The sequence below is a fragment of the Phaenicophaeus curvirostris genome, chromosome 18, assembly GCF_032191515.1.
Source record: "Phaenicophaeus curvirostris isolate KB17595 chromosome 18, BPBGC_Pcur_1.0, whole genome shotgun sequence".
NCBI classification, from domain to species: Eukaryota; Metazoa; Chordata; class Aves; order Cuculiformes; family Cuculidae; genus Phaenicophaeus; species Phaenicophaeus curvirostris.
The window spans coordinates 8244201-8269882 of NC_091409.1; the positions used below are offsets into that span (position 1 = coordinate 8244201).

General features: G+C 53.1%; 2 protein-coding genes across 4 annotated transcripts; both read left to right on the forward strand.

The window, feature by feature from the left end:
• Positions 1-151: 151 nt before the first annotated feature.
• NSFL1C (NSFL1 cofactor) lies at positions 152-7300 on the forward strand. Its single transcript, XM_069871563.1, has 9 exons — positions 152-310; positions 1287-1384; positions 2199-2273; positions 3403-3568; positions 3923-4015; positions 4596-4705; positions 5157-5294; positions 5778-5942; positions 6929-7300. Exons 1-9 carry the CDS (start codon positions 209-211, stop codon positions 7089-7091), a joined length of 1110 nt encoding a protein of 369 aa, XP_069727664.1. The 5' UTR covers positions 152-208; the 3' UTR covers positions 7092-7300.
• A 7281-nt stretch (positions 7301-14581) lies between these two features.
• Positions 14582-25356, forward strand: LOC138728294 (sodium-dependent lysophosphatidylcholine symporter 1-like). Of its 3 annotated transcripts, none has more exons than XM_069871541.1 (15): positions 14584-14856; positions 17753-17872; positions 18195-18319; positions 18963-19095; positions 19508-19586; positions 20005-20162; positions 20276-20366; positions 20839-20960; positions 21071-21154; positions 21337-21420; positions 21826-21938; positions 22401-22544; positions 22810-22986; positions 23220-23266; positions 24998-25356. In XM_069871541.1, exons 1-14 carry the CDS (start codon positions 14770-14772, stop codon positions 23260-23262), a joined length of 1560 nt encoding a protein of 519 aa, XP_069727642.1. In that variant the 5' UTR covers positions 14584-14769; the 3' UTR covers positions 23263-23266; positions 24998-25356. The 3 variants fall into 3 exon arrangements, with proteins under 3 accessions (XP_069727645.1, XP_069727642.1, XP_069727644.1); XM_069871543.1 differs by lacking the exon at positions 24998-25356 and adding an exon at positions 24759-24983; XM_069871544.1 differs by lacking the exon at positions 22401-22544 and having other exon boundaries at positions 14582-14856.
• The last annotated feature ends 326 nt before the right edge of the window (positions 25357-25682 follow it).

Consider the following 25682-nt stretch of genomic DNA (forward strand, 5'->3'; position numbering starts at 1 on the left):
CCTTTTCTCCCCCCTCCCCGGTGCCGCCCGTCACTCCTCCTCTCCGCCTGGGGGCGCTGTTCGGGGCGCTGTTCGGGACGCCGGGGTGGGGGGGGCGGCGCCGCTCTGCTGTGTTTCCGACCGGGCCGCTTTCGCGGCGCACCGGCGCGGCCGTTCCGGGGCGGTAGCCTCGCGCGCCCGGCGGGGTTTAGGCGCTGCACGCGGCGAGATGGCGGACAGGGAGGAGGCGCTGCGGGAGTTTGTGGCCGTCACCGGCGTCGAGGAGGAGCGGGCGCGCTTCTTCCTCGAGTCCTCCGGCTGGGACCTCCAGGTACCGCCGCCCTCCCCGCGTCGCGGGGGGCCCAAGCTCCGTGCGGGCCCGGGGCCGTGCGGGCTCGGCCTCTGCGGGGCCCCGCGTCCGCGCGGCCCCCCGGGTGTCCTGCGGGCCCGGCCCTCTGGGTTCGGGGCTGATCAGCCGCCGTCTCCTCCCTGCTTGTCCCGGCAGACTATCCGGCTGTGTTCGGTCTCTCTGAGTCCGCTCAGGGGCGGCCCAAAGCGGCTGTTTCATAGAATCACCAGGTTGGAAAAGACCCACTGGATCATCGAGTCCAACCGTTCCTATCAAACACTAAACCGTTTCCGAGCAGTTGGAGGTTAAGGGTGTCTGGTCGGGCGCTCAGTCTCTGCGGTCTCAGAGCTCGTCCGGCAGCTGCTCCCCCGTTCCCGGCTCTCGCCAGGCTGTGAGGACCAGGCCCAGCCTGGTCCGGTCGCCACCAGCGCCCATCCTGGCTCCCTCGTTAATCTGAATTGCTCGTGCCGATCCAGCAGGTCCGGATTTTGCTGGGTTTGCCTGATTTTCCTTGCATGGTGGTAAGGTTTCTAGCGCTCTGTGGTCCCTGCTGCCCCTGGATTAGGGGGTGATCAGCCACTGCCTCCTCCCTCTCAGGTAGTCTGGCTCTGGTAAATCTCTCCACGTCTGTTTAGGGATGGCCCAAAGTGGCTGTTGCAGGGCAATAATTTTAGCATTATCCCTATAGAAATGCTGCAGATTAAGGGCCTCCTGTTGCGAAGTTCTGGCACGCCTGCATGGTGAGCGTCCTGCCGTAACAGAGTCAAACATTAGAAGCTGGCAAAGCCTCCTCTTTGCCGAGATCTCCAGAGGGGGAGGTTAAGTGAAATATCTTCAGCCTTGATGTCCCTTAAGAGGCCTGGCGTAACAGGAGCTTCAGCTGTGTTATTTCTTCATGGTTTCACCAATGTTCTGGGGTGTTTGCTCTCATCCTGAAATGCACGGTGTTCCTTTGCAGATTGCGCTTGCCAGCTTCTATGAGGACGGGGGTGATGAGGACATCCTGACTCTTCCCCAGCCGACTCCCAGCTCCATATCCAGAGGCACTGCAGCCAGGTGAGGGGGCAGCTTCACCTCAGACCTGTTTGTTTCAGCAGCTCGGAAACCTGGCAGTGCAAACCAGGGATGTAAAAGCACAGGGTCCAGGTAAAGAACTGGTGTGTGTTAATTTCCAGGAGAAATAGCTTTGCCTTTAAATCTGTGTCACTGCATATGGTGCTCTAGAAACTGAAAACCTCAGCACCGTGAAAACTTCAGGGCCACAAAGATGATCTGAGGGCTGGAGCACCTCCCATATGAGGCCAGGCTGAGAGAGTTGGAGTTCTTCAGCCTGGAGAAGGCTCAGGGGAGACCTTAGAGCAGCTTCCAGTACAGAAAGGGGCTCCACCAAAGCTGGGGAGGAGCTCTGGATCAGGGAGGGCAGGGACAGGACAAGGGGAGTAGTTTTGAGCTGAAAGAGGGGAAGTTTGAGATGAGATCTGGGGAAGAAATGTTTTGCTGTGAGGGTGGGGAGGCCCTGGCCCAGGTTGCGCAGAGCAGTGGTGGCTGCCCCATCCCTGGAGGGGTTCCAGGCCAGGTTGGATGGGGCTTGGAGCCCCTGATCCAGTGGGAGGTGTCCCTGCCCGTGGCAGGGGGTGGGACTGGGTGGGCTCTGAGGTCCCTTCCAAGCCATTCCAGGGTTCTGTGATCTGTACATCATGGGTGCAGGTGGTGTTGCACAAGTCACCCCTGTGCTGCTCTGTTGCTTCATGGAGTCATGAGTCAGACCCTTAAAGCAGGACGTCAGCCTCCCCTTGGGGTTCAGGAGCTTCTGCCAATGTGGTTAAATCACATTGTGAGGCTGATGTGCTTCTCTCCGTGACTTTCCCAGTGACCACAGAGTAACGTCGTTTAGAGACCTCGTTCACGCTCAGGAGGATGATGACGAAGAGGAGGAAGGGCAGCGGTGAGTTTTCAGTTAAAGGCTTCAAACCTGTGTGTTTGTCCCTGCCCTTTTGTGTTGACTTCCTGCTCGCGTGCGGGGATTTTTGCAGAGTGGATTTAAGTTGATATGAAATTCCTGTAGTGAAGCATCTCACGTTTGGCACAGGAAGGCCAGTCAGCACGGTTTGTGTGCAGCAGGCTCTCAGCAGGGCTGTAGAGGCACTTGCTTTCACCACTGAATTGTGCTGTGAGGGGAGGCCTAAGGCAGGATGAAGAAGCCCTAGAGGAAGAACAGAAAAGCCCGGATCATCATTTCTGTTCGTAGAGAATGGAAATGTGGAAATTACACAGGGACTGTTTTTCTTTCTACTCAGGATTTCGGGGTTTTTAAGTGCTCCTTAAGGATAATGTAATGAAATGTAGAGGTGGAGAGAAAAACGTCCGCCTTTCTAATAAGAACATGGTACACTAGTGGGAAAGTCGTCTACTATGTGAGCTGTAAGGAGTTAAATGTCCTGTGGGTTCCCAGGCGAGGTAAATGGAATGGAACTGATGTGCCTCGGGGTGGTTTGGTCTCAGCAGGCTGCGTGGTCTGCTGCAAACAGACGCGAGCTTGCGCTGCGTGTGCTGCGAGCCAGCTGGGAGCTGATAAACGCAGTCGTCCAGATGCCCTTAATCGCACATCACTGTGCATTCATTGCTTCCAGTTCAGGTCTGTTCTGTGTGTGGCAGTCTTCCAGTGTGGCACAAACCTGTGCTTCCCCTCCAAACACCAGTTAGGTTAGGTGTTGGCCATCTCCTTCCATCTGACAGGCTGGAGACACACTGGAGTCTGTTCAGCTTGGTGACACAGCTGGTGTGAGCATTTGAATCTGAGCTGAGTGGTTTCTTTTCCCAGCTCTGGGGGAGTTGTTATCACTTTACTGCTATCGATCAGTGGATAATTTTACAGTAACCAACACAAAAAATGCAGTCTACAGTGCAGGAACACATCAGAGACTACTGCAGGAGACCTACTGGTAGCAGCTGATACTTGTAGATATGAGCTGTACAAAAATGAGCTGAATCCTGGTGTAAAACTGCTGGATCCTGTCATGTGTGTCTCCCAGCGAATCAGCAGTCTTACCCAGCAGCACTGTGCTTTCTGTTAGGTTTTATGCTGGGGGCTCAGAGAGAAGCGGACAGCAGATCGTTGGTCCTCCGAGGAAGAAGAGTCCCAACGAGCTGGTGGAGGATCTGTTCAAAGGAGCAAAGGAGCACGGAGCGGTGGCGGTTGATCGGACGGCCAAGAGCGGTGGCGAGACGAGCAAGCCGAAAGTGAGGAGTGATGAGTTGTTTGTCCTTCTCTTCCCTGTTTCAGTTGTTGTTTGTGCATGGTTTCCATCCTGACAGCTGTTTGGTAATGCCGAGTCCTGGAATTACCTTTAAAGGACAGCTCAGTCTGGACTCCTCTTCTAGTGCAGCTCCAGTTTGTGTGTCATGTTGGCAAGAAAAGCCACTTCCTTGTGCTGTATTTGTTATCTTAGAGCTGGTGGCGATGCCTGTGGGGTGGTTGATGTTGCTGATGCCACGAAGTCCCCGTTCATTTGGAACTGTGCTGGGGAAAGGGAAGCAAACTGCCCTGGCTCCGTGTCATTCCCTAATCTCTTTGCCTGCCGCTCTGTCTTGCAGCCCTTCGCAGGGGGAGGGTATCGCCTTGGGGCCACTCCAGAGGAGGAGTCTGCTTACGTGGCCGGAGAAAGGAGACAGAGCTCTGCCCAGGATGTGAGTATCTCTATTCTGTTTTGTCGCTGTCACCCGAGGGATTTCTCTGCTATAGCTACACAGCTTGTGAGCCCTGAGAGTTCCAAAGCATGATAGACGTCCAGGAGGGCGGCAGTGTGGCAAATCCTGCTTCTCGTGGGGTTTCTGACCAGAGATCAGTAGATGCTTGGGTGAGCAGTTTTCTGTTGAGCTTCTAATTAGGAATCTGAGTGTTCCCTAGAAATGTGGATTGTGAAAAACAGTGTGTAAAGAGCACTGGGCAGTTAACTCTTTGTTATCCATTGAAGACATGTGGAGGTAACAGCACCAATGCGAGATTCTCCCGTGTTTGGTTTGTGACCTAGGAAGCCCTTGGCTTTTCAGCTACCAAAAAAGAGTCTGTGGTGCCACCTTGTAGGAACTGCTGCATGACTGTGACATAGCCAGCACTTTGGGTTTTTCCCTGAGCCCAGAAGAACCTGACTGGAATTTTTTCTGCACCTTGAAACTCCTCTGCCAGTCAGGAACTTTACCCTTTGCGTCCAGTTATTGTTACTAAGATGTTTCAATGAGGCTGATGGCTGTTTGGGGGCTCCTGCAGGTGCACGTTGTACTCAAGCTCTGGAAGAGTGGATTCAGTCTGGACAGCGGAGAACTTAGGAGCTACCAGGATCCGTCCAATGCCCAGTTCCTCGATGACATCCGCAGAGGGTATGTAGTGAGCGGGGAGAGAAGGAATAGCTGTTTTCTGAAACACAAGCCTTTGTGCGATCCAGGTTGCTGAATTCCTAGTGCTTTTCACCTGAGCTTTCTTACGAGCTCCAGAATCTTCACATGGAAACCATGGGAGAGCAGACTTGAACATTTACTTCAGATAAATGGGAAGTGGCCTGGGTTTGTGTGGGACCTTGAGAGGTTGAAGTGAACACAAAGGCTTTCGTATTTGGGCTGAGAATTTCTGAGGCATCACCTCAGTCCAGGTGAGGACCGGGGAAAAGAGACCTTGATTTGTGTCGGTTAGTGGGGAGGTGTGCGTCTGCATTTATTAAACAAAAGCTCACTGTGATTCCTGAAATTCCAGAGGTCTGTGGCTGGCACTTTTTTCTCTGTGCTTTTCTGACTTGCTTCTTCAGGCAGGTGCCTTAGGACGCTCTCTTTGCAGGGAGGTCCCAGCAGAGCTGCGCCGGTTAGCACGGGGCGGACAAGTGAACCTGGACATGGAGGATCACCGTGATGAGGAGTACGTGAAGCCTAAAAGTGTCTTCAAAGCTTTTACTGGAGAAGGACAGAAGCTGGGCAGGTGAGAAGCAAGCAGTGTGTGGTGTGAGGCAGCTGCTCGAGAGTGTTGCTAGGCTGAGCCCTTTGATTGATCTCGCTGAAGAGAAGGCTCTTGTTGTCTGCAGTATGCAAGATGTTCCTCACAGCTAGGAAATGAGGTTTACTGGTTTGTATGGTGAGGTGGCTCAGCCTTTCTGTTGCCCACGGCAGATCCCTTGTTTGGAACTGCCATGATCTGTCATGTAGATGCAGCACTTCCCGGTTACGCTGCCCCTGTTCCTGTGGGCATGTGGAGACCTGTGGTGTGGGGCTCCAAAGGGACGTGGTGGGGGTGAAGTTCTAGTCCTGCTGTCTAGATGACTCCTAAACCCTCACCTCCAGCTTGCATCGGCGTCTCTTGACCAGGAATGCTGGTAGCTTGGCCCAGCAGGTGCTAAGCTCCCTACCTGGCCCCAGGCGAGCTGTTTGGTGTTTAACAGCCCTCCTCGTGTCTCCCTCTTCGCAGCACCGTGCCCCAGCTGATGGGCACCAGCTCGCCAGCCCAGCAGGCAGAGAATGAAGCCAAAGCCAGTTCTGCCATCGCTATCGATGAGTCGGAGCCTGTCACCAACATCCAGATCCGGCTCGCCGATGGTGGGCGGCTGGTCCAGAAGTTTAACCACAATCACAGGTACAAAGGGAGGAGGAAACAGGGGGTAGTGCCTGGGAAGGCTGGAGCGATACTGCAGACTGCACAGATGGAGCAGATGTTAAAGTCCTGGCTAGCCTGCTCTGGGGACCCCACTGTATAAGTGAAGAAGAACAAATTACTGGGTTTTAAGGCAGTTGTTGACTGTTGGAAGAGTAGGATTTGATTTCCAAGGCATGACGGGTTATCATCAATGCTGCCACACGTGTGAGCGTCTGTGTTATCAGCAGAGTTTCCCTTGCTGTCAACAACTGAATCTCTTCAAGGGTTTTGGGAACTGCCAGATGATTAGGAACTTGGTTTAGTTATTGTGACTCAGTTCAGACTTTTCTACAGGGCTGTTTCTTGGGTGGAATGGAGCTCCAAGGGGGCTCTTTGGGCAGCTCAGCTCCACTGGACGAGCAGAGCCAGCTTACATACCCTACTGCTTCGTTAGGCTGAAATCCTCACCTACCTGATCTTGGAGTGCGTGGCTGTTTGCTTGTGCTCGTTCCTCCAGTTTCTGTAAGAGAACTGAGCATGATGCAAAAAGTTACAAAAACCTCCTTCTATGACCGAGTGCAGTAAATAGACCTGGTGTCGCTGTTGTGGCTGCGCTTGGGAGTTGAGGTCAGCTGGATTCTGCTGTCCGTGGTGAGCTCAGTCATTCACAGCAGCCAGGTTCAAGCGATTTGTTCATCATGAAGAGTTTGAAAGCTTTACATTATTTCTGTTGGGTAGTGTAAAAGCACATTTAGCTGTAGGTCTTCAGCCTATAAAGCAGCCTGTGGTATTTCCCTACATGGGAGCCTACGGAGGAGCAGGTTAATCAGAATTTTCTGGCTGTGGCCTTTGCCATTCCCAGAAAAGCAAGTGCAGTGACTGCGGGCCTGCACGCCCTGGAAAGGGTGAATTGAGGCTGTTGCCACGTACTTTTACAGGATGTTTGTTAACAGGATCACCCTTGTGTCTTTGATCCCTTTGGGCAGGATCCGTGACATCCGGCTCTTCATCGTAGACGCCCGGCCCGCGATGGCTGCCACTAGTTTTGTCCTCATGACCACCTTCCCCAATAAAGAGCTGACGGATGAGAACCAGACCCTGAAGGAAGCCAACCTGCTCAATGCCGTCATCGTGCAGCGGTTGACATAAAGGAACCCGCCTCGGCCACACGCCTGCCTGCAGCGCGCATGTGTTGTCTCCTCCTGTTCGAGCACCTGCGCCGTGCAACACAGGCTCACATCTACTCGTAGCTCTGGGTTCTTAGGTCTTGGTTGGACTTTTTTTCTCTTTAGTTGCGTTTCCCATGGGGTTTTTTTTTGTGATGATCAGTGGACTTTAAAATAAATAAACGAAACGAATCCGTTTGGAAAGGAGCTGCAGCCTATTGTGCCGCAAATTCTCCCACAGGAGTTGAGTTACCTTTGTGGATTGTGTTACTGCTCTCTTTAGAGGGGAAGGGAGCTCCCAGGCAGCAGTTTCTGCCCCTGCCAGTTGACTGCTCAGTCACAATGTCGTTCCTCTTACCTCTCCTCCAGGGACTGCTGCAAAGCACTCTATTTGCGCACATTAAGGGAATAGATGATCTGATTGTCAGGAAGTCTGTGTGAAACTGCTGTTGCTCTGTGTGGGGAAGACTGAAGTGGGTGCAGGCGTGAGGCTTAACGCTTCCTGGGCTTCTCTGGACAGGAACTCTTAGCTTTCCTTCCCCAGCAGGACTCTTTGGGGCGTTCGTGGCAGTTCCCTCCTGCTCTGCTGGCACTTTCTTAGCAGGCCAGGCTGACTGCAAGTTTAATTTATTCGCACTTTTGCATTTCTCTGACAAACCTTGCTGCTGAGTTTCTCTTTACAAGAAGGCAAAAAGCTGAATAAGCTCAAAGTGACTGTAAGTAAAAGGCAAACAGAGTTGATCTTACTGGAAAGTGAGTTTGATTTTAAGAGGTGATGAGTACCCTTTGATTTGTTTCCTCTCCTCTGCTGAGGGCTAGCATAGCTGAGCACTGGAGTTCTCCAGCTTTGCCCTGTTCCACTGTTTGTGGTTTGGGCTCAGGTCTTCATATCTTTCTTCTGTTTGAGCAGAATCCTGTGAGGGAATTCTTTGTGCCTAAAGACGCAGGACTGGTAGTGCTGGTGTAGTGTCACGCGTGCGAGTTGCCATCTAGCGTTGTCTTGCTACCCTAGCCCTGGCCTCGGAGCAGAACTAGGGAGCTGTGTGGGACTGTGGTTCCTCCAGACATGGGCTGCAGCCAGCACTGTCCTTTCGAGAGAGGCCGGATCACTGCCCTGCGTGGGGCTGGAGCATCCCAGCCGCTTCCTGCCTTACGCTCTGGCTCCTGTCCTGTAAGTCAGCTCCGAAGCTCTCAGGCTCTCACCATGGGAGCAGAGAAGGAGCTGCAGGGACGCGCAGGCCCGGGAGGGCTGGCAGGTTGGACAGGTTTGTCTCGAGAAACTCGCTTGACTGCCTGCGCTAACACAGACCCGTGGGAGTAGATACCAGGCCTCAGCAAGGGCATCTTTACAGGATTTTCTCAACCAAGAGCTGAATTAGCTCACGTTTTTCATTACTGAACAGATACATCATGTGCGTAACAGCAAATCTGTAAATTATTGTGAAAATTGCCATTAAAAGCCCGCAAAATAGGAAAACGGCGTTTGACCCTTTCTAATACTGGCTGCCATCTGTTCCTGAGTTTGGGGTGATGTGCACGCAGGTGCCCACTCTTGCTGCTTCGAGTTGTGCTCTGGTGTTGAGCTGTCTTCGCTAAACGCGATTAAACAATCTCAGCAGCATTGTTAAAGGGGTTTTCTGAGGGGTGACCTCGGGGTTTGCCTGCCTGCGCCTCTCGATGTTGTGTGTTGTCTCCACTTAGTCACCTGGGTGAGCCAGCGCAGAGGCAATTCAGACAGGGAATTTCCCTCGGAGCTAAATATAGACACAGCTAACTTGTGGGAAGTCACTCATTTTTAATTGTTCTTTAGAGGAGTTCTTGTATGCTCATCTTCTTCACATTTTGGGACATCTTCCAGAGTGCTGGACAGGATGTGCCCCAGGAGCCAGAAGGGACGTTTCTTGAAAGGAAGGAGTATGAATCACTTGTCTGCTTCTGCCTGGGTTAGCCGTGGCATCGGAGGGCTGAGGCGGGTGACTGGCTGGTGCCCACGTTCTTGGGTTGGATGAGTGGATAAGAAGTTTCACATCCAGATTTTCTCCCAGTTCTCTCCTTGGCAGGGGCTGGAAAGGTGATAAATTCATAAAATCATAGAGTCATGGAATGGTTTGGGTTGGAAGGGACCTCAAAGCCCATCCAGTTCCAAGGGCAGGGACACCTCCCACTGGATCCAGTTGCTCCAAGCCCCATCCAACCTGGCCTGGAACCCCTCCAGGGATGGGGCAGCCACCACTCTTCTGGGCAACCCGGGCAGCTCTGAGCTGGGAAAGGCTTCTCTGCCACGAAAAGGGACTTTTCCTCGGAGCCAGAGGGTGGCAGTGCTGCAGAGAAGCCGCTCTGCACCTCCAAGGCTCCTGCTGAGGAGCTCTGCCAGCTCCTGGCTATCTGTGGGGTCTGTGAGCCCCTCTGGGCGGCGACTCCCCCTTCCTCTGATTCTCTCCCTGTTTCTTTTGTCAGCAATGAGCAGTTCTCGTCTCCTGGCGAGCAGGATCAGCTCAGCCCTGCTGCCAGGCTCTCTAGAGTCCCCAGAGCAGGGCAGCGAGGTCAGGAACCAAGGCAGGTGCATCTTCTTCACAGCTGGCAGAAGAGCCTGTGGAACCAACTGGAAGCACACAATGTCCTGTCTTAAACCGTTCCTGGTAGAACATTTTGCTATAGAATAAGCTATAAAGTAAAGATGGCATCAGGGTAATTAACAGAGAAGGGATAACACACCACAATGGGGAAGGCACACCTTGATTTTGCAAAGAAAATAACCTTTCTGGTCACTCGTGCAGCTCTTCAGCGTTTGCTGAGCCCCTGCAGGGAGGTAAATGCTTGTTTCTCACCCTCCTGTAGTCTGCAGTGGTTGTGAGCGAGTTCATTTGCCTCTCTAGTAAAATCGCCTTCCTTTCTCATTCCCTTTCTTTGTTCCAACAGAGCCATAGGCTGAGACTGGGCTTTTCTGAAAGTGATGTTCATGTTTAGAAAAAAGTGCCTATTTCTGCTTTGCCTGGAGGAGTGTTTCTCTTTGAAAATGTCCTCTGATTATTCCCCCCTTGGGGAAGCCTTGCCTCTCTTCCTGCGCTCCACATCGCATGTGGAAACCCACTGCTTTTCAGTTCCTGTGTGATAAAACCCAGCCCTGCTTTACAACACTGCTGTCCTGTCTGGGGCCGACGTCTTCACCATATCATATTCGTATGTGTGTTAGTGCTTCCCCCTTCCTCAGACTGGTTATTGTAGGACTTCCTTGGATTTTTCTCCCTCATACACAGATCATTGTTTCCTCCTCTTCCTTTTCACACATCCTCATCACTAAGATTTGGTTCCTGTGCTTCCTGATAGCATTTCCCCACAAAAGGCTGGTTTGCACCATCTCCTGGGAACTTCGCCTCCCCTCTGGATCACCGCTTTTGCCAGGGGGTGGTTCTTAGTCCCTGTTTCTTGCATGGTCAGTGGTCTGCTCGCCTCAGGAGGTTCTGCCAGCCTGGTGCCTTTGGTCAAGTAGTTTTTCAGTGATCCTGGTGTAGGAACATCCATTTGTAGTGACCTCAGCTGTTGCTTTGGGTGGAACGTTAGAAGCACGAGGCAGTTGCTTGGCACAAAACTCAGGCAGCTCAGCAACAAGAGGGAAGGAGTGAGGACCCTCTGTGGGCACACCTGCAGCTACAAGACAATAACTGTAAATTGTGGACTGCTTTTTTTCCCCCTTTCTTGTTGCCTTTGGTTCTAATCAGTTATGATATTTAATTTAGTCTTCGCTCCTCATTGCTGGACAACACCAAATCTTTCCAGAAGGAGAGAGTGACCTTCACGCCACGGCTGCTTCTTGCATGAGTCTTCAGCTCCCTCGTGTCTTTATTTACGGGAGTGACTGAAAGGACACCAGTCTGCTCCTGGGATGCTCCTCAGAAGTCCAGTCTGGAGGGGTTTCTTTTGAAAGCAGCACTGCTTTATAGATCCTTTGTTAGCAAGAAAAATGACCTTGTGATGATGTTTCTTATGACTCTGTATTTACAGCATAAAACTGGCTGGGGGGATTGGTACTGCAGTCACGTAAACCAAGATGCTTATGGCTTTCTTCAAAGCCCACCTCATGGGAGAAGGACCTGCGATGTCTGTGTTGATCCTCATGCAGGAGCTGGTGTCTGGGCAGAGTTTGCTGTTCCAGGTAAGCCTGCATGGAGAATTGCTGGATTGTGAAAGCCAGACAGTGCTACCCTCTTCTCTTGGTGGACCAGAATGCTTATAGATGGAGACCAGTGCTGTTAAAGGACAGATTTATTTAAGCAACAAAGTTGTTTTACCAGGTTGTGGGTTTCCAGTGGTGCCTGTATGGCAAAGACCAGGGCAACCTGGGCCAGGGCCTCCCCACCCTCATTGTGAAGAATTTCTTCCCAATATCCAGTCTAGCCTCCTCCTCTTTCAGTTTAAAACCATCACTCCTTGTCCTATTGCTACAGGCCCTACTAAAAAGCTTTCCCCCATCTAACTTATCATCCCCCTTTCTCACTACCTGTCAGCAGAAGCTTCCCCAAATGAGTCCCACGTTTCCCGGTTAGACACTTCTACAGAGATTAGTGTAATCGAATTATGGAACAGCCCCCAACTCTGGCAGCGCAGCAGCTCTCGCGTCAAGCACCTCTCGATTTACAAATTTATCCCTTTCTGACTTATTTGTTACATTCCTAAATGCTTATCTTATTTGCTGTTGTGTCTTGTCTGCGCTGAGCCTGTCTGTCCCAGCACTGGGAGTTCCTGAATAGATTCCAGATGTTCGTATTTACTCAGGTACGTTTCATGACTCTTCATTAAATTAACTCTTTATTGGCTTATGGAGCCTACAGGAGCACCAGCCCTTCCTCTCCCTTCTCATCCACCTCGGTGGCTGTTGAAGTTCCAACTCCTGTTCTACCAAGGGAAGGCAGCTGTGCTGAGGGGAACCACGGGAGCCACTGGCTGTGCTCGGAGCAGTCGGGGAGGGGTAAGCCTTCAAGAGGACTTGCTAGTGGAACGTATCAAACTTGCTTCTGTGCCAACAAATTCCTGTTTGCTGGCTTTAGGCTTTGGGTCAGTTTTCCAGTGGGGCTCCCTTGCCCGAGCAGCCCATCTGTAGCTTGTAGCACCCCAAGAAAAGCTGGCATGGCCTGGATTGGAGCTGTTTGGACCTGGTATTGGGCTGCCTTGAGAGATAACACCTCGAGCTTTTGCAGTGGGGTTCTGGGGAAGGGACCTTTCCTTTGCAGGCAGTGAGCTCTGACATGGCCTCACTTCATAAACCACAATGCTTTGGCTTCTTGGAGCCCTTTCCTGAGTGTTTGTGCAACAGAAACATGGGCGCAGCTGCAGTGTTGCTGAGTGCTTTACCTATTCTTTTCAAGCCTGATTTCTAAGCAGATAAGAGCAAAATATGAGTGTAGCACCGTCCTTTTGCTCCAGACCTTTGGCGTGCGCAGTGTGCGCTGGTTCGCTTAGACCGCAAGCCTTGGCACACAACGTTATTCGACAGCTCGTTGCTTGTAGCCAGTGGCCCAGCATGTGCAGTGATCAACAGCAAGACCCGTGCTTGTCGCTGAAATCTGCCTCTAGCACAAAGCCGAGTCCCTGCTCTCACGCAGAGGTGGGCCGAGCGCTCGCTGTGCCACGCTGGCCACCGCCACAGCCTGTCTCGACCCCGTGAGCGATGCTGTAAGGCACCAGTCCTGTAAGGCACGGAGCAACGTGACAAAAGGCTTTGGGAGGATGTGAGCAGAGCAGAAAACAAGCTTTCCTGTGCCAGAGATAATTGTGCATTGAAGTAGCCAGGGAGCGAGTGCTGCACAGCTCCCACGGGAGGGTAACTGTTGGTCATCTGCTGGCTTTCTGGTCTGCGGGCAGAAAATGCAGCTATTTACACCTGGAGAGTAAATGAGTGCCAAGGCCCAGAGGACTAAGTGCTGAGTGCAATTTTCAAAGGTGCCTCGGGTCTGTCCAAGTGCAATTGTGGGTGGTGAGTGGGTACAAACGGCCCAGGGGAAGAAATACCAATCAGATCTTTATATTTCCTTTTGAGTCTGCCCTTTCCTCTCTGGTGGGGAGAGATCTGTTCTGCTTTCTTAGAGATGTACGCTTTGATACGCTGGTGGGAGATAGGGATTTGGCGCCCACTGCGCTGGCTGTGGGCCAGCGTCAGTGATATTTGTTATCGGGGATGTCAGTAAGACAGCAGTGAAGAGAGACGCCACTGACTCAATTGTACTGGGGCTTCTTAACTGAGTTCTGACTCAGCCTGCAAAATTCAGGGGTTTTAGATTAACCCCCACCGGACGAGGTGAGGCTGAGCTGAAGATGACGCATTCTTCTAACAGCTTTGTGATGAGCCCTGGAATGGTGGTGGTGGTGCAGGGATGCTAACACGGATTTAATGCTCCCCGTGGCTCATGGTAACCTGGGAAGAGAGCAGAGAGAGGGGTTAGCCTGCATTCTTCTGCCCCAGCTCCTGCATCTGAGTTTTGTCTTGGAGACTGAGCTTGATGGAGATAGAGCAGCCTGTTTTTAAAGAGCTGTCTGATGAGACTGGAGGTGCCAAACAGATGATTAGCGGGCAGAGCGGTGGTACGATCCCTTTCCTGCCAGCCTTTTGCTGTGTGCCTTCTGTCCTCTGGAGCTGATTTCTCCCTCTGCGTTTGCTTTGCCAAGTGCTCGTAGCAGTGCCTGCCTGGTGCTGTGAGCACCGCTGCCTTGGGAACTCGGCTGCTCCCACACAGCCAGCGCTGAGTAACCGTGCTCCTGTCGCTCTTATTGTAGGAGTAATTTGGGGGTTGTGATGCCAAGACTGCTGGGCTAGAGGCTGAAAGGTCTATGAAAGGGGACTAAGAAAAGCACATTTCTGGGGTCTGCATCACCACAGGAGATCCCTCAGGAGTTCACAGGATGAAAGAGGCTCATAATTATTGATCTCACTTCCTAGAGAAAGGAAAAGGTATCCCACGTCTCCTACCCAATGTGATGCTGTCCTGGGCAGTGCCAGCATCCCACACTATTCAAGGAGAGGCCAAAGCAAAGGGACAAAGGTTTTCCGCAGACCCAAATAAGGAGCCAGAGAAGGACTTATGGCCTCTCGGGCTGCCCTGAGAGAGAGCGGCTCAGTTGCGGAGTGACCCGGGCTAAGCGCCTGCCTGTTTCTGCTGGCCACTCCAGCCACTTTGGTTGTCCACTCTGGTTCTTTGCAGCTGGTTCTTCACAATTAGTGGTTGCTGGTGCTGAGGCAGGAGTCCTGGGGGAGCTTGAACACATTCCCGCAGTGGTCTGGAGCTCCAGCAAAGGACTTCTCTGCACCCCTAGACCTCAGGGGAGTGCGGAAGAAGTGCTGCATGCAGCTTGACCTTTGAAGGGTGCCAGATTTCTCCACTTGACTGCAGAGAGCTTGGGAGCCACTGCCCTGAGTACACATTGCACTGTGGCCCTGCCGGCTTCTCTGCCTCCATGGGCAGGGTCTGGTCACCCCTCTGGGCTTTCCACTTCCCCACCATTGGCTGCCCTGGGGCCCTAAAGTTGCCACATCTTTCTTGTCAATTCTCCATCTAGCTCTGATTTGTGCCTGCAGTGCGCTGTGACGTATGAGACCACTTCTTCCTCACCCTGGGTGAAGAGGCCTCCACTTCCCCGCCAGGCGCGGCTGAGGGACACGCGCTGCAGCCATGCTTCCAGGTGGGCATGAAGCTGCTGAGCTGAACAGGTTGACCCAAGATGGAGTTCTCCCACAAAGGACAATGATTTGCAGAAAGGTAAGAGCAGTGTCCCAGGGTGCTGCTTTCACACACGCAGAAATGCATTTCCCATGTGCACGCTACGCGAGTGCACGCACCCACGCGGAGCCTCCCCAGCTCGAGAAGCCGCAGGCTGTGGGGGTGTTTTCAAGGGTTTCTGACTCAAGCTCGACAACACATTGTTAAAGCAAAGCTCTGCATCTTGTTGTTGTTGCTGACTTTCAAGAGAAACGGGCAGAGACGTGCAGAGCGCTGTCCTACCTGCTGAGAGCACGAGGGGAACAAAGGCTGCCACAAAACCTTAGAGCTGAGAGAAATGCCTTTGTAATTTTAGAAAGGGAACTGCTGCGGAAATAAGATGTTGTATGAATAAGTGCTCCTCTGCAGCAGTGCAAGCCTAATGCTTCAGCCAGCCAGCCCCGTGGGACAAGGTTGGTCTGTGATTTGAAATAGAAGGGAGCTGACTCTGGCTGTGTGCTCTAAAAGGCAGAAAGTAAATTCGGATGAGAAGCTGAGAGGTATAAGCAGGCTGCGGAGGCTTCCTGGCATGGGGAAAGCAGGCGCTCTGCTTGCCTGGGTGTGCAGGAAGAGGCTGGGACCCCTAGCCTGGTGGGCACAGCAGCGCCAGGGCTTTTTCTGCAGCATGGGCTGTGGAGGAGTCATTGCTAATCACTGTGTGAGGGAACCATGCTTGGTGCCTTCTGGAATGCTGCTTTTTGGGGCTGTGCCTGTGTTTTTGGAAGCTGCTCCCCAGCACGGCTACAATGCAGGTCTATTGTCCCTCGGGTGGGCGTCAGCTCGACAGATGTTAGTGGCACAGCAAGCCACCTCCAGCCCGAACCGGCAGGGGAACCGGCAGCCTGTCCTCTTATTCCACAAGAGGTGAGGGCGAGTGGGAATCTGAAGCGATCCCTGACTTGATTTCCCTGTTACTCAGCTGTTGCTGTGACCCTGCAGCCTGTCTCTCAGCCTGGCTTCTTGCACAGCTGCCTCCGTGACAAGCGTCCACCCCTCCTCACTCCCTGATCTTCTGCAAAGCTCTTGCTGGAGGAGCTCACAGCCCTTTATAGCCGTGCTTTGACAGGTTGGGTCATGGGGGATGGTCACGGGAGCCTTCTGCATCCTTCCAGAAAGGGTTGTGCATTTCTGGGGTGCACTCTCAGCTGTGCTGGAGCTGCTCAGTGATTGGGAGAGCTGAAACATGGAGCAGACCAGGAACTTGAGATGTTGTGAAGCGCATTAGCCCAAAGCATCATCCGAGGCAGCCTGGGCTGAGATGAGAGCTGAGCCCCAGTCTCCAGGTGTCTGCACTGCAGCCCCACCGCTGCTCGCCCTGTCCCAAAAGAATGGCCTCTAGCAATGTTCTTTGAGGAGGGCTACAAAGATGATTTGAGGGCTGGAGCACCTCCCGTACGAGGACAGACTGAGAGAGTTGGAGTTGTTCAGCCTGGAGGAGAGAAAGCTCCAAGGAGACCTTATAGTAACCTTCCAGTACCTGAAGAGTATGTACAAGAAAGCTGGGGAGGGGCTTTTTACAAAGGCGTGTAGTGACAGGATGAGGGTGAATGGCTTTAAATTGGAGAGGGGCAGATGTAGACTAGACATTAAGAGGCAATTCTTCACGATGAGGGTGGGGAGGCCCTGGCCCAGGTTGCCCAGGGAAGTTGTGGCTGCCCCATCCCTGGAGGTGTTCAAGGCCAGGCTGGATGGGGCTTGGAGCAACTGAATTTGATGGGAGGTGTCCCTCCCCATTGCAGAGGGATTGGAATCAGGTGATCTTTAAGGTCTCTTCCAACTTAAACCACTCTATGATTATATGAGTGGTCTCGTAGGAGCCAAGCTGCGGCCAGGGCCATGCGCTGCTTCGGCCAAGTGGGAAGCCAAGCCAGGCGGGCTGTCTGCTTTCTATGTGGTCTCTCCCAGCGTTCTGCATATCCTCCCGCTCTTGTGTGATACCACGCTAGACAGCAAGCTCATTTTGGGGCTGGGAGGCAGTCAGTGCTGCAGGTTTGCCTCTGGGAACCTGCCAGATACTTGAGGCTTGGTACGGTATTTACTGAAGGTAACCACATCCAAATACAGAGGCTTTGCCACCAGCCCTTTTCCTGTGCACTGAAACGTTCCTTGTGCTGCCCTTGTTGATCCATAGCAATCCCTTGGGCTCAGGCCCTTGCAGTCTCTCTCCTTGGACTCCGTTAGAGTCGCTTTAAGCCTGATGCAGTTTGTACTTTTGAATATTAAAGAACTTGAACCACTGGATTGTGGCTCAGTCGAACAGGAAAGGACGTTAGACCAGCTCAGCAGACAGCTCAGTGCCCGGGTTTAGAGATTGATTTCATTCACATTAGCAGCCTGCGATCCCACGCAAACACACCTCCGAGGAGAAACGAGGTGAAACACCAGGGATGTGGCCCCGGTGACAAGACAAGCCCAAGAAAAGCAAATGAGGCAGATGCTCGCTGATCAGCTCTTGCCTTGGGGCTTTGGCTGGTGGGCTGGAGCAAGGAGAGAGGTTGTCAGTGTGCCCAGCCCCTCGGAACAGCCGTGCAAGAGACCCTGATGGCTCACAAAGAACACAAAACACTGCTGAGCAGGACCTCAGGAGCCAGGCACTGCCAAAGGACAGGTCGCATGTGGGAATCTCTGTGCCCTGACTCTCTGAGATCACCAGCGGATGGGGAGCACCCTGCAGCACCCCAACTGCCACGTCCACCTTGCTTGTGGGCATCAAGGGGAGAGATGTCCAGCCAAAGGACAGGTACGTGTGTCTTGAGTGGGGTTATGATGTGACTCGGAGTTTAAATGGCCCTTGGAGAGCCCAGGGGACGGGATGAGCAGCAGCTGGAGGTTAGCTGTCAGCCAGAGGTCCGTATTATTTCTCAGGTGGATTTGTTCCCTGGTGTCTTGGCTGCAGGAGAAGCCAGGACTGACGCTCTGCAGGAAGGTTTGCTATGCCATTGGGGGCATTCCTTACCAGATGACCGGCAATGCCCTTGGGTTTTTCCTCCAAATCTTCCTGCTGGATGTTGTACAGGTAAGTGGCCATGTGAGATGGGGTTCTCTGCAACAGGGCTTGGCATAATCTCAGCAGACTGGGGCAAGAGTAGAGCTTGGTGGGTGGCCAAAGGTCTTGGAGATGCTCATCAGAATTAGGCATTCAAACTGGATCAAAATTGTAGGAATTAAATACTGTTGGTGGATATTCAGGAGATGTTTCTGAGCCATTTCAATGCTTGGAGTGGTCTCCAGGGAATGCAGATGAAATGCTGGCTAGAGCAAGCTGCACCACGCTGACTGCTTGTAGCTTTTAACCAGGATCTTTCCCATTCGAGCTGTGGTTCCCATTTCCCCCCCAGCTGGAGCCATTCCATGCCTCTTTGATCATTTTCCTTGGAAGAGCCTGGGATGCGGTTACTGACCCTGCTATTGGCTTCCTGGTCAGCAAGAGCCCGAGGACCAAATACGGCAAGCTGGTTCCATGGTGAGTGTCTGGGCTGGAGCCACACAAGGGGCTCAAATTCCTTCAGTGCTAGCACAAGAAGGTTGCCAGGATGCCTCAAAGCGGGGTTAATGTGATGGTGGCTTATGGAGAATTACAAAGCTGTAAGACCCCAAGGAAACTCAAGGGGACATAACTTGCAGTGGGGTCTGTATCTCATTGTGGTGGAAGAGGACGGGTGTACTGCAAACGTCTATGCTTGCTCTTTCCCTGGGGCCTCACATTTTTGAGGCCATGACTTCTGTGCTCTGAGAGTTCTGTGTGGTGGCACGTGCAGGGTTTGGTGGTCAGCTGTGCCAGCAGCTCTCCACCAGGCTTGAACCATGGGCAGAGCTTGCATGTAAAGGATCACCTCACCACTGCCTCCAGGATTCTGCAGCGGGACAAGGACTTGAAGTAGTTAAGCAAGAGAATAAGAAACGTTGGACAACTTGGACATTATTTTTTCTCAATGTTTGAGTTTAGATCCCTAGCCTGATTGAAGGACACTCGCTTGAGCAAAACTGCTTCCTCTGTCAGATCTTGGTCTTGCAGTAGCTAGGCTGTGGTTTGGAAGCTGGGGAAGAAGCTGTGCAATGTAGATAATCTGAAGGTCATATCTGATCATCTCTGCTTCCTTCCCCAGGATCGCCTGCTCCATGCCGTTCGGGGTGCTCTGCTACTGCATGATGTGGTCCACCCTCTCAGATGCCATCCCCTCCTCCCTGAAATTCCTGTGGTACCTGTCCATGTACAGCTTCTTCCAGACTTGCATGACCGTAAGGAACGTGGTTCCTGAGCCCGACTATCGTACGCACCATCCTGTGCTGCAAGGGATGGGGCAGTCCCAGCCTCTCCAGGATGGGATCTGGAGCAGAGTCTGGGAAGGCTCTTGCTGCTGGGGAGCAGCAAGGGATGCAGGATGGCGCAGACCATGCCTGTAGGGATGGTGAGATGGAGTGGTGCTTTTTAATGCTGTGGACTTGGCTGAGCTGCCTGTACGTGGTGATGAGAACATTGCTGGCTGTATGGGAACAGAGCAAACCACCGAAGAAAAGGGAAGAAAAGCCACCTGTGTGCAGGGGTGGGACAGAAGGCAGCATTATCTGCTGTGCATAGGGACAAGAGGGTCGTGACCAACAAAGCAGGGAAGCAGCAGCCCGAGTTGTGTTTGAACTCTTCTCTCCCCAGTGCTACCATGTTCCATACTCATCCCTGACAATGTTCCTGGGAGGAACCCAGAGAGACCGTGACTCAGCCACTGCCTACAGTAAGTGTCTGTGCCCCTACAGCCCCCATCTGCCTGAGTTCTCAGAGACCCTCCTTACAGGAGAGAGTTCCTCTGCCTTTAATCACGCTGCAGAGTGGATGGGGTAAACCAGGGATATGAAAACAGGGATGAAACCAGTCATCTTCTGCAAAGAATTTGCCTGCAGAAACATTTCTTAGATCTGTATCATCCCCAGGAGACTCAGGACCCAGATTTATTGGCTCCAGGCGTAGGAGCATTGACTGCTGGAGCCAAGGGAAAAAATCAGAGCAAGTAGAAATAGCAGGTCTCTTCTGCTGGGGCAGCTCTGGAAGTTGGTGCCTCCAATTCCATTCCCAAAGCTGATTTTTTACCTTGAGGGATGTGTCCTATGAGCCAGGGAGTGGGACTGAGGCGTCTCTCATGGCTGTCCTCGCAGGAATGGGGATGGAAGTGTTCAGCACAGTCATTGGGTCAGGAATTCAGGGACAGCTCGTGGGCAGTTACCATGCCCGCATTATGAACGGCTGTTACGTGTCAAACGAGACCCTGCCCAACACCAGCACCTACAGCCTCACGGACTCTCTGGAGAACACGGTAAGGGCTGGCCTGTCTGTCCCCCTGCTCCTGTGAGCTCTAGGGCAGGCGCTGCTGCCATGCCACCGGCTCTCTGCATGGTCCCCACATTGCCACTGCCTCTCGTCTTCCAGCGCAGGGCTTATGTATTTGCATCCCTGGTCCTGGGCTCAATCTATTGCCTGTCTTGTCTGGTTCTCATCTTTGGAGTCAGGGAACAGCCTGGTAAGGTCCACTTTGATGCAGTTTGGATGGTGTGGGGAATGGCTCTCTGGGTGTGAGGCTCAGAAAGACAACAGATACTCAGATACTGAGACCCTCCTTGGTTTGAGCTGGCAGCATCTTGCTCCCACAGAGGAGAGGGGAGATGGTCCAGAAGAAAGAAGGCTCAGGCTGCCCAGGAGCTCCTGCAGGAGCCACAGGCCTGGGACAGGCTCTGCAGCTCACTGCTTCACACTGAGCAAGTATCACCAGCACGCAGCCTGCAGAGCTGTGCAGCCAGCCTGAGTGGTGCAAAGAGGCAAAATCTGCCTGTAGCTGACAGCTGAGCTGCTGCCTCCGCAACCAGACGTCGGACTCCAATTGCTCCTCACCCAACTGAGGAGCCCAGGCACAGGGGTGCAATATCCCTCTGTCTCCTACCCTGTCGCATTTGCTCCAGCAGCCTTGGTACCAGCCCTGCTCTCTCTCCTCCCAGGGCCTCTCAATCCCCTGGGGAAGGTCAAGCTGCCCTTCGCCAGCTGCCTGAGGATGATCATGGGCCACCAGCCCTACACCCAACTGCTGTGTGGCTTCCTCTTTGCATCCCTGGCCTTTCAGGTGCGAGGCGTGCCGTGGCAGGAGGAGAACTCGGGGGATGAGATGTCTGGGCAAGTTATCCAGTGAACCTAGGACCCCTGGCCATGAGTTTCTCCGTGTTGCTTTTCCAGATCATGCAGGGGATCTTTGCTTTCTTCTGCACTCATGCCGCAGGGCTGGCTGGGAAATTCCAGCATTTGGTGCTTATCATGTTGGTAAGTGAGCCCCAGAGAGACCTGCTGGTGGAGAACTTGATCTCTGGACCACCCCAGCCCTTGAGCACAGGCAGCAGCAGCCTCGTGGAGTCATGTGCTGCTGCTTCTGCCCATCAGCAAGGACGTCACCCAGGCAGAGACTGGGAGGCACTGATAAGATTCTCCTCTGGTTCTCTCCTCAGGTCACTGCTTCCTTCTCTATTCCCTTTTGGCAGTGGTTTTTGGGGAGATTTGGAAAGAAAACAGCAGCGTCACTGGGCCTGGCAGTGAGTTTGCTTGCGGTTGTGGCTGTGGACTGAGGAGCCCTGCAAGGAGACAGCCTTGCCGCACACTGCTTATGGTGCCTGGGGAGAAGAACTGCCTGTCAGCTCAGGGTGGCAGCCTTCCAGCTCTGAAAGGGGCTACAGGAAAGCTGGGGAGAGGCTCTTGATCAGGGAGTGCACTTTAATCACTCAGCTCTACTGCTATCCATAACCATCCCTCCTTTACCCATGAGGAAGGTTTTGCTGCGGGTGTCAGCCTGTCCAGGGCTGCACAGGGGATGGGAGCAGTTCTGTTCATGGAATGTGCAGGGAAGGAGGGAGCGTGGCCTTCACTTGGGCAGAAGGGTGCAAGCTGCCTGTGAGCAGCAGAAAGGGCCCATTGTGCTTTTATTTCTCTTTTTCTCACAGTTGATCATCCCAGCCCTGGTAGCCATCACCCAGGTGATGCACAACTTCCCAGCCTTCGTCTTCCTGGTGATCGTGGCAGGCTGCAGCATGGCTGTGCTCTACCTTTTACCATGGTGAGCACAGGCACTGCTGAGCTGCTTGTCACGTGCAGAGGTGGGGACCTTTGGGGGAAAATACCACCCATGACACTCCAAGGCTGCCTGTTTGCTCAGCACAGCAGCTTTGAGGCTGCAGAGGGACATGAGGAGGTGGGACTGGGAAGGGGTGTGGATGCGATACTCAGTCCCCCAGTGGCATCATTCAGTGTGCGTTTGGATTCAGCAGCAGGATGCCAGTCATTGCACAAGGCGCCGTGTTTCATCTCTCTGAAGCGGCTGCCGCACCCTCTCTGCAAGGTGCGCTCTGCCCTACCTGCCTCAGGCAGAGGACAGGCAAAAACGGTCTCCAGAGTGGGGTTTTGCAAGGGGTTTCTGTCTCTCTCTCCTGCCTGGGGAGGCCTGCGAGCGCCTGCAGCTGAGTTCAGCTGGTGCCGGTGTGGATGTCGCCGATGTGTCTATGGGGCTTTCTGTCCCCAGGTCCATGCTGCCAGACGTGGTGGACAACTTCATGCTGAGGAACCCCAGCTGCCTCAACCTGGAGGCTCTCTTCTACTCATTTTATGTCTTCTTCAACAAGTTTGCAGGTGGCCTTGCCGTGGGGATATCGACACTTGGTTTACAGTAAGCTCCAACGCTGCCTTCCTTGTTTTGTCAGCCCAGCACAAGCCCTTTCCACTGCTGTTCTCTAGAGTGTTGATAGGAGATTCTGGAATAAGTCACAGGGGCTTCCAAATTTGTCTTTCCAACACCTCCTGGGTGCAAGAGGGGCAGAAAGGAGTGGGAGTTCTCCAATACCAGAGTCCAGAGGAGAGCACTGGAGGCACCTGCTTGCCTTTCTGTAGTGGCCCAGTGGGGCTAAGAGAAGAAAAACTGTTCTCCTCTTTAGTTTTGCAGGTTACCAAGCTGGAAAGTGCACGTACAACCCCTCCGTCATCCTCGCCCTGCAGCTCCTCATGGCCCCAGTCCCAATAAGCCTGCTGCTTGTTGCCATAGTCATCTTTTGCCTCCATCCTATTGATGAGGAGAGGAGGAAGCAGATGAGAATGGAGATGGAGGCAATGGGGTAAAGTTGAGCTCCCTGAAGGAGCTGGGTCACCTGGCATTAGTCTGGGTGTCTGCATTGGTCTTAGCCCGACACAGAAATGTGTGGAGGAAGGACTGAGTGTGTCCAGTCCAGCTCTCCATGCTCGGGCTACGATCGCCTCCTGAGATGCATTTCCTAAAGAGCTTTGGGGGTATTTTGGAGGCTGCTGACTTCACACCGGATTTCACGAGCGCCTGCGTTCCTTTTAACAGGCACCAGGTACAGCAGAGCAGCCGGGAGCTAACCCAGGGCTGAAGGGGTGAGTTCATCGGGAAGGACGGGGATTTGCTGCGCTGTCAGGATGTGCTGCTGTCAGGGAAAGTCATCGCTTCCTGTTGTTTCCTGTTCCCTGTCCCAAAGGCCTGTTTTGCATCCTGACCCCCTCCCTCTCCCGGCTGGCAGGCGCAGGATGGGGATGGGGTCCTGCTGCAGCCCCAGCCCTGCTACCTCACCAGAGCTGCATGGGCTTGGCCTTGCTGATCTTTTGGCAGGTCCTGACAGATCCAGGCAAGGCAGATCCATGCTCTCCTTCTTGGAGAGACTGCAGTGCTGGGGAGGAAGGGCCCCCGCCAGCCCCGGAGAGGTGCTCACAGGCGCTGGGGCACACAGCTGTCACCTAACCTTGTGGGAAAGCGTGCACAAAGAACACACGGGTTGTTTTTGAGAGGAAAACTGTTTTGACCATTTCACAGGGAAAATACTGCTCGGGTGGTGTGTGTCTCTGTGCTCAGACTGCCCTTTCACAGGGAAAGGTCTAGAATTTCTTTGAACAAGGGTGAAGTTCAAGCCAGCTTTTAAAGCATGTACAGAAACAATCATCATAGAATCATAGAATCACCAGGTTGGAAGAGACCCACCAGATCATCGAGTCCAACCATTCCCATCAAACACTAAACCATGTCCCTCAGCACCTCGTCCACCCGTCCCTTAAACACCTCCAGGGAAGGTGAATCAACCCCCTCCCTGGGCAGCCTCTGCCAGTGCCCAATGACCCCTTCTGTGAAATTTTTTTTCCTAATGTTCAGCCTGAACCTCCCCTGGTGGAGCTTGAGGCCATTCCCTCTTGTCCTGTCCCGTTACTTGGGAGAAGAGTCCAGATCCCTCCTCTCCACAACCTCTTTTCAGGTAGTTGGAGAGATCAATGAAGTCTCCCCTCAGCCTCCTCTTCTCCAGGCTAAACACTCCCAGCTCTCTCAGCCATTCCTCATAAGGCCTGTTCTGATACCTGGCAGCAGGGTGGTGGAAGCCAGCTCTGTCTGTCTGATGTCACTTCTGTGCTGCCCCTCTGTAATCAGGGCTTGGCTCCTACTTTGAGCCACCAGTGGGGTTTGGGACGAGGTGTCCATTCCATGGGTATGCTCTGTCCTCTGTCCATGTGCAGTCACTGCTGGGAAACCAGGAACTTCTTGGTGCAAGAGGTTGCAGGAGTGGGCTGTGCTGCCTCTGGTCAGGAAGCCTGGGAGGCCTCGTGGTTTTAACAGGTTGGGAGGTTATTGCAGATTTGTCAAATGAACATCGAGAAGAGCTGAGTTGCTTTTACATCAGAGCCTGTTGCTGGATCTCCGACAGCAGCATCTTGTAGGAGCTGCTCAGTAGCCCCATGTCTCTCCTGGCAACAGTGAGGAGGTAGCGGGGGGAAGAGAGGAGGTATCAGGCTCATCAGAGCTGCGTTCAGCCTTGTGCAGAGGCAGGGAGCGAGGCTGGTTATTTTTAGGGCGAGAGTGGTATCTGACCGTTGGTTGACCTTGCAGCTCTCTGGTCTGGTGCACACTGGCAGGACCTGAGCAAATTACTCCCCAGTTGTGAGCTGAATTAATTTGAAGCCTTAACTCTTGTGGCACAACTTTGCCATCAGCGGGGGAGACGGTATTCGAGAGCTGTGTCAGGGTACCTGCAGGGTCCTCACAGCAGCCTAGAGGCAGAACAAGTTCTTGGAAGCACACAGGACCTCCTTTTCTTCCCTTCTTTTTCTGTTTTCTGGACTTTGAAGAATGTTCCTTGGCATTACCTGACTGAGCCTGTGGTTAGGTGTTGGGATGCACTGTCCTCTGCCACTGCCCTGCCTGCGGATTTTGAACAAGCAAGTGCCTTGGAGGAAACGCTCCGTTCATTGAGAGATTACTGTCCTGCAAAAGGCATGAATTATCTTCAGTGGCTCCAGGGACAGAGGAGCAAGCTTGATTGGGAGCTCCCAACCTGCAGCACGGGCTGTGGAGGGGCCATGGGACCTGAGCCATCAGGGAGCTGGTGGCATGCATGCTGCCCGGTAGCCCTGCTGCCACCCGGCTGGCACTTCTCGCTATCAAATAATGTCCCACGGAGCTTTTACACTATTAAATCTGAATGGTCTTGGTTTTCCCTCTTGGTATTTCTTATTTTGTGAGTTCTGCCAGCAGATGATCCAAAAGACAGGGAGCACTTTGGGCAGAACTCATTTGTTTTCAAGCCTTTGTGTTTTCTTGACTCCGGGTCTTGCACATCCACCTTGCTGATGGGTCTGTTCGTGGCAAGTCAGGGACCACAGGCACCGCCTCTGTGTTGCAGCTTTAACATAAAAAATAATGCTGTGGCATCAGGCAAGAGAAAACCCCCTTGGTATCACCCTATGTAAAAAATTCAAGCGAGGAATAGAAGCAATTAAAACTTGTTTCATCCCATTATCTGTTATTTTAAGA

Excerpts from the sequence above, each read along its gene's own strand:
- NSFL1C (XM_069871563.1), top strand. The coding sequence starts at position 209 with ATGGCGGACAGGGAGGAGGCGCTGCGGGAGTTTGTGGCCGTCACCGGC. Across the intron at positions 311-1,286 it reads CCTCCGGCTGGGACCTCCAG|ATTGCGCTTGCCAGCTTCTA; the intron begins GTACCGCCGCCC and ends GTTCCTTTGCAG. Across the intron at positions 3,569-3,922 it reads GCGAGACGAGCAAGCCGAAA|CCCTTCGCAGGGGGAGGGTA; the intron begins GTGAGGAGTGAT and ends TCTGTCTTGCAG.
- LOC138728294 (XM_069871541.1), top strand. The coding sequence starts at position 14,770 with ATGCTTCCAGGTGGGCATGAAGCTGCTGAGCTGAACAGGTTGACCCAA. Across the intron at positions 21,421-21,825 it reads CAGCGTCACTGGGCCTGGCA|TTGATCATCCCAGCCCTGGT; the intron begins GTGAGTTTGCTT and ends TTTTTCTCACAG. Across the intron at positions 22,545-22,809 it reads ATATCGACACTTGGTTTACA|TTTTGCAGGTTACCAAGCTG; the intron begins GTAAGCTCCAAC and ends TCTCCTCTTTAG.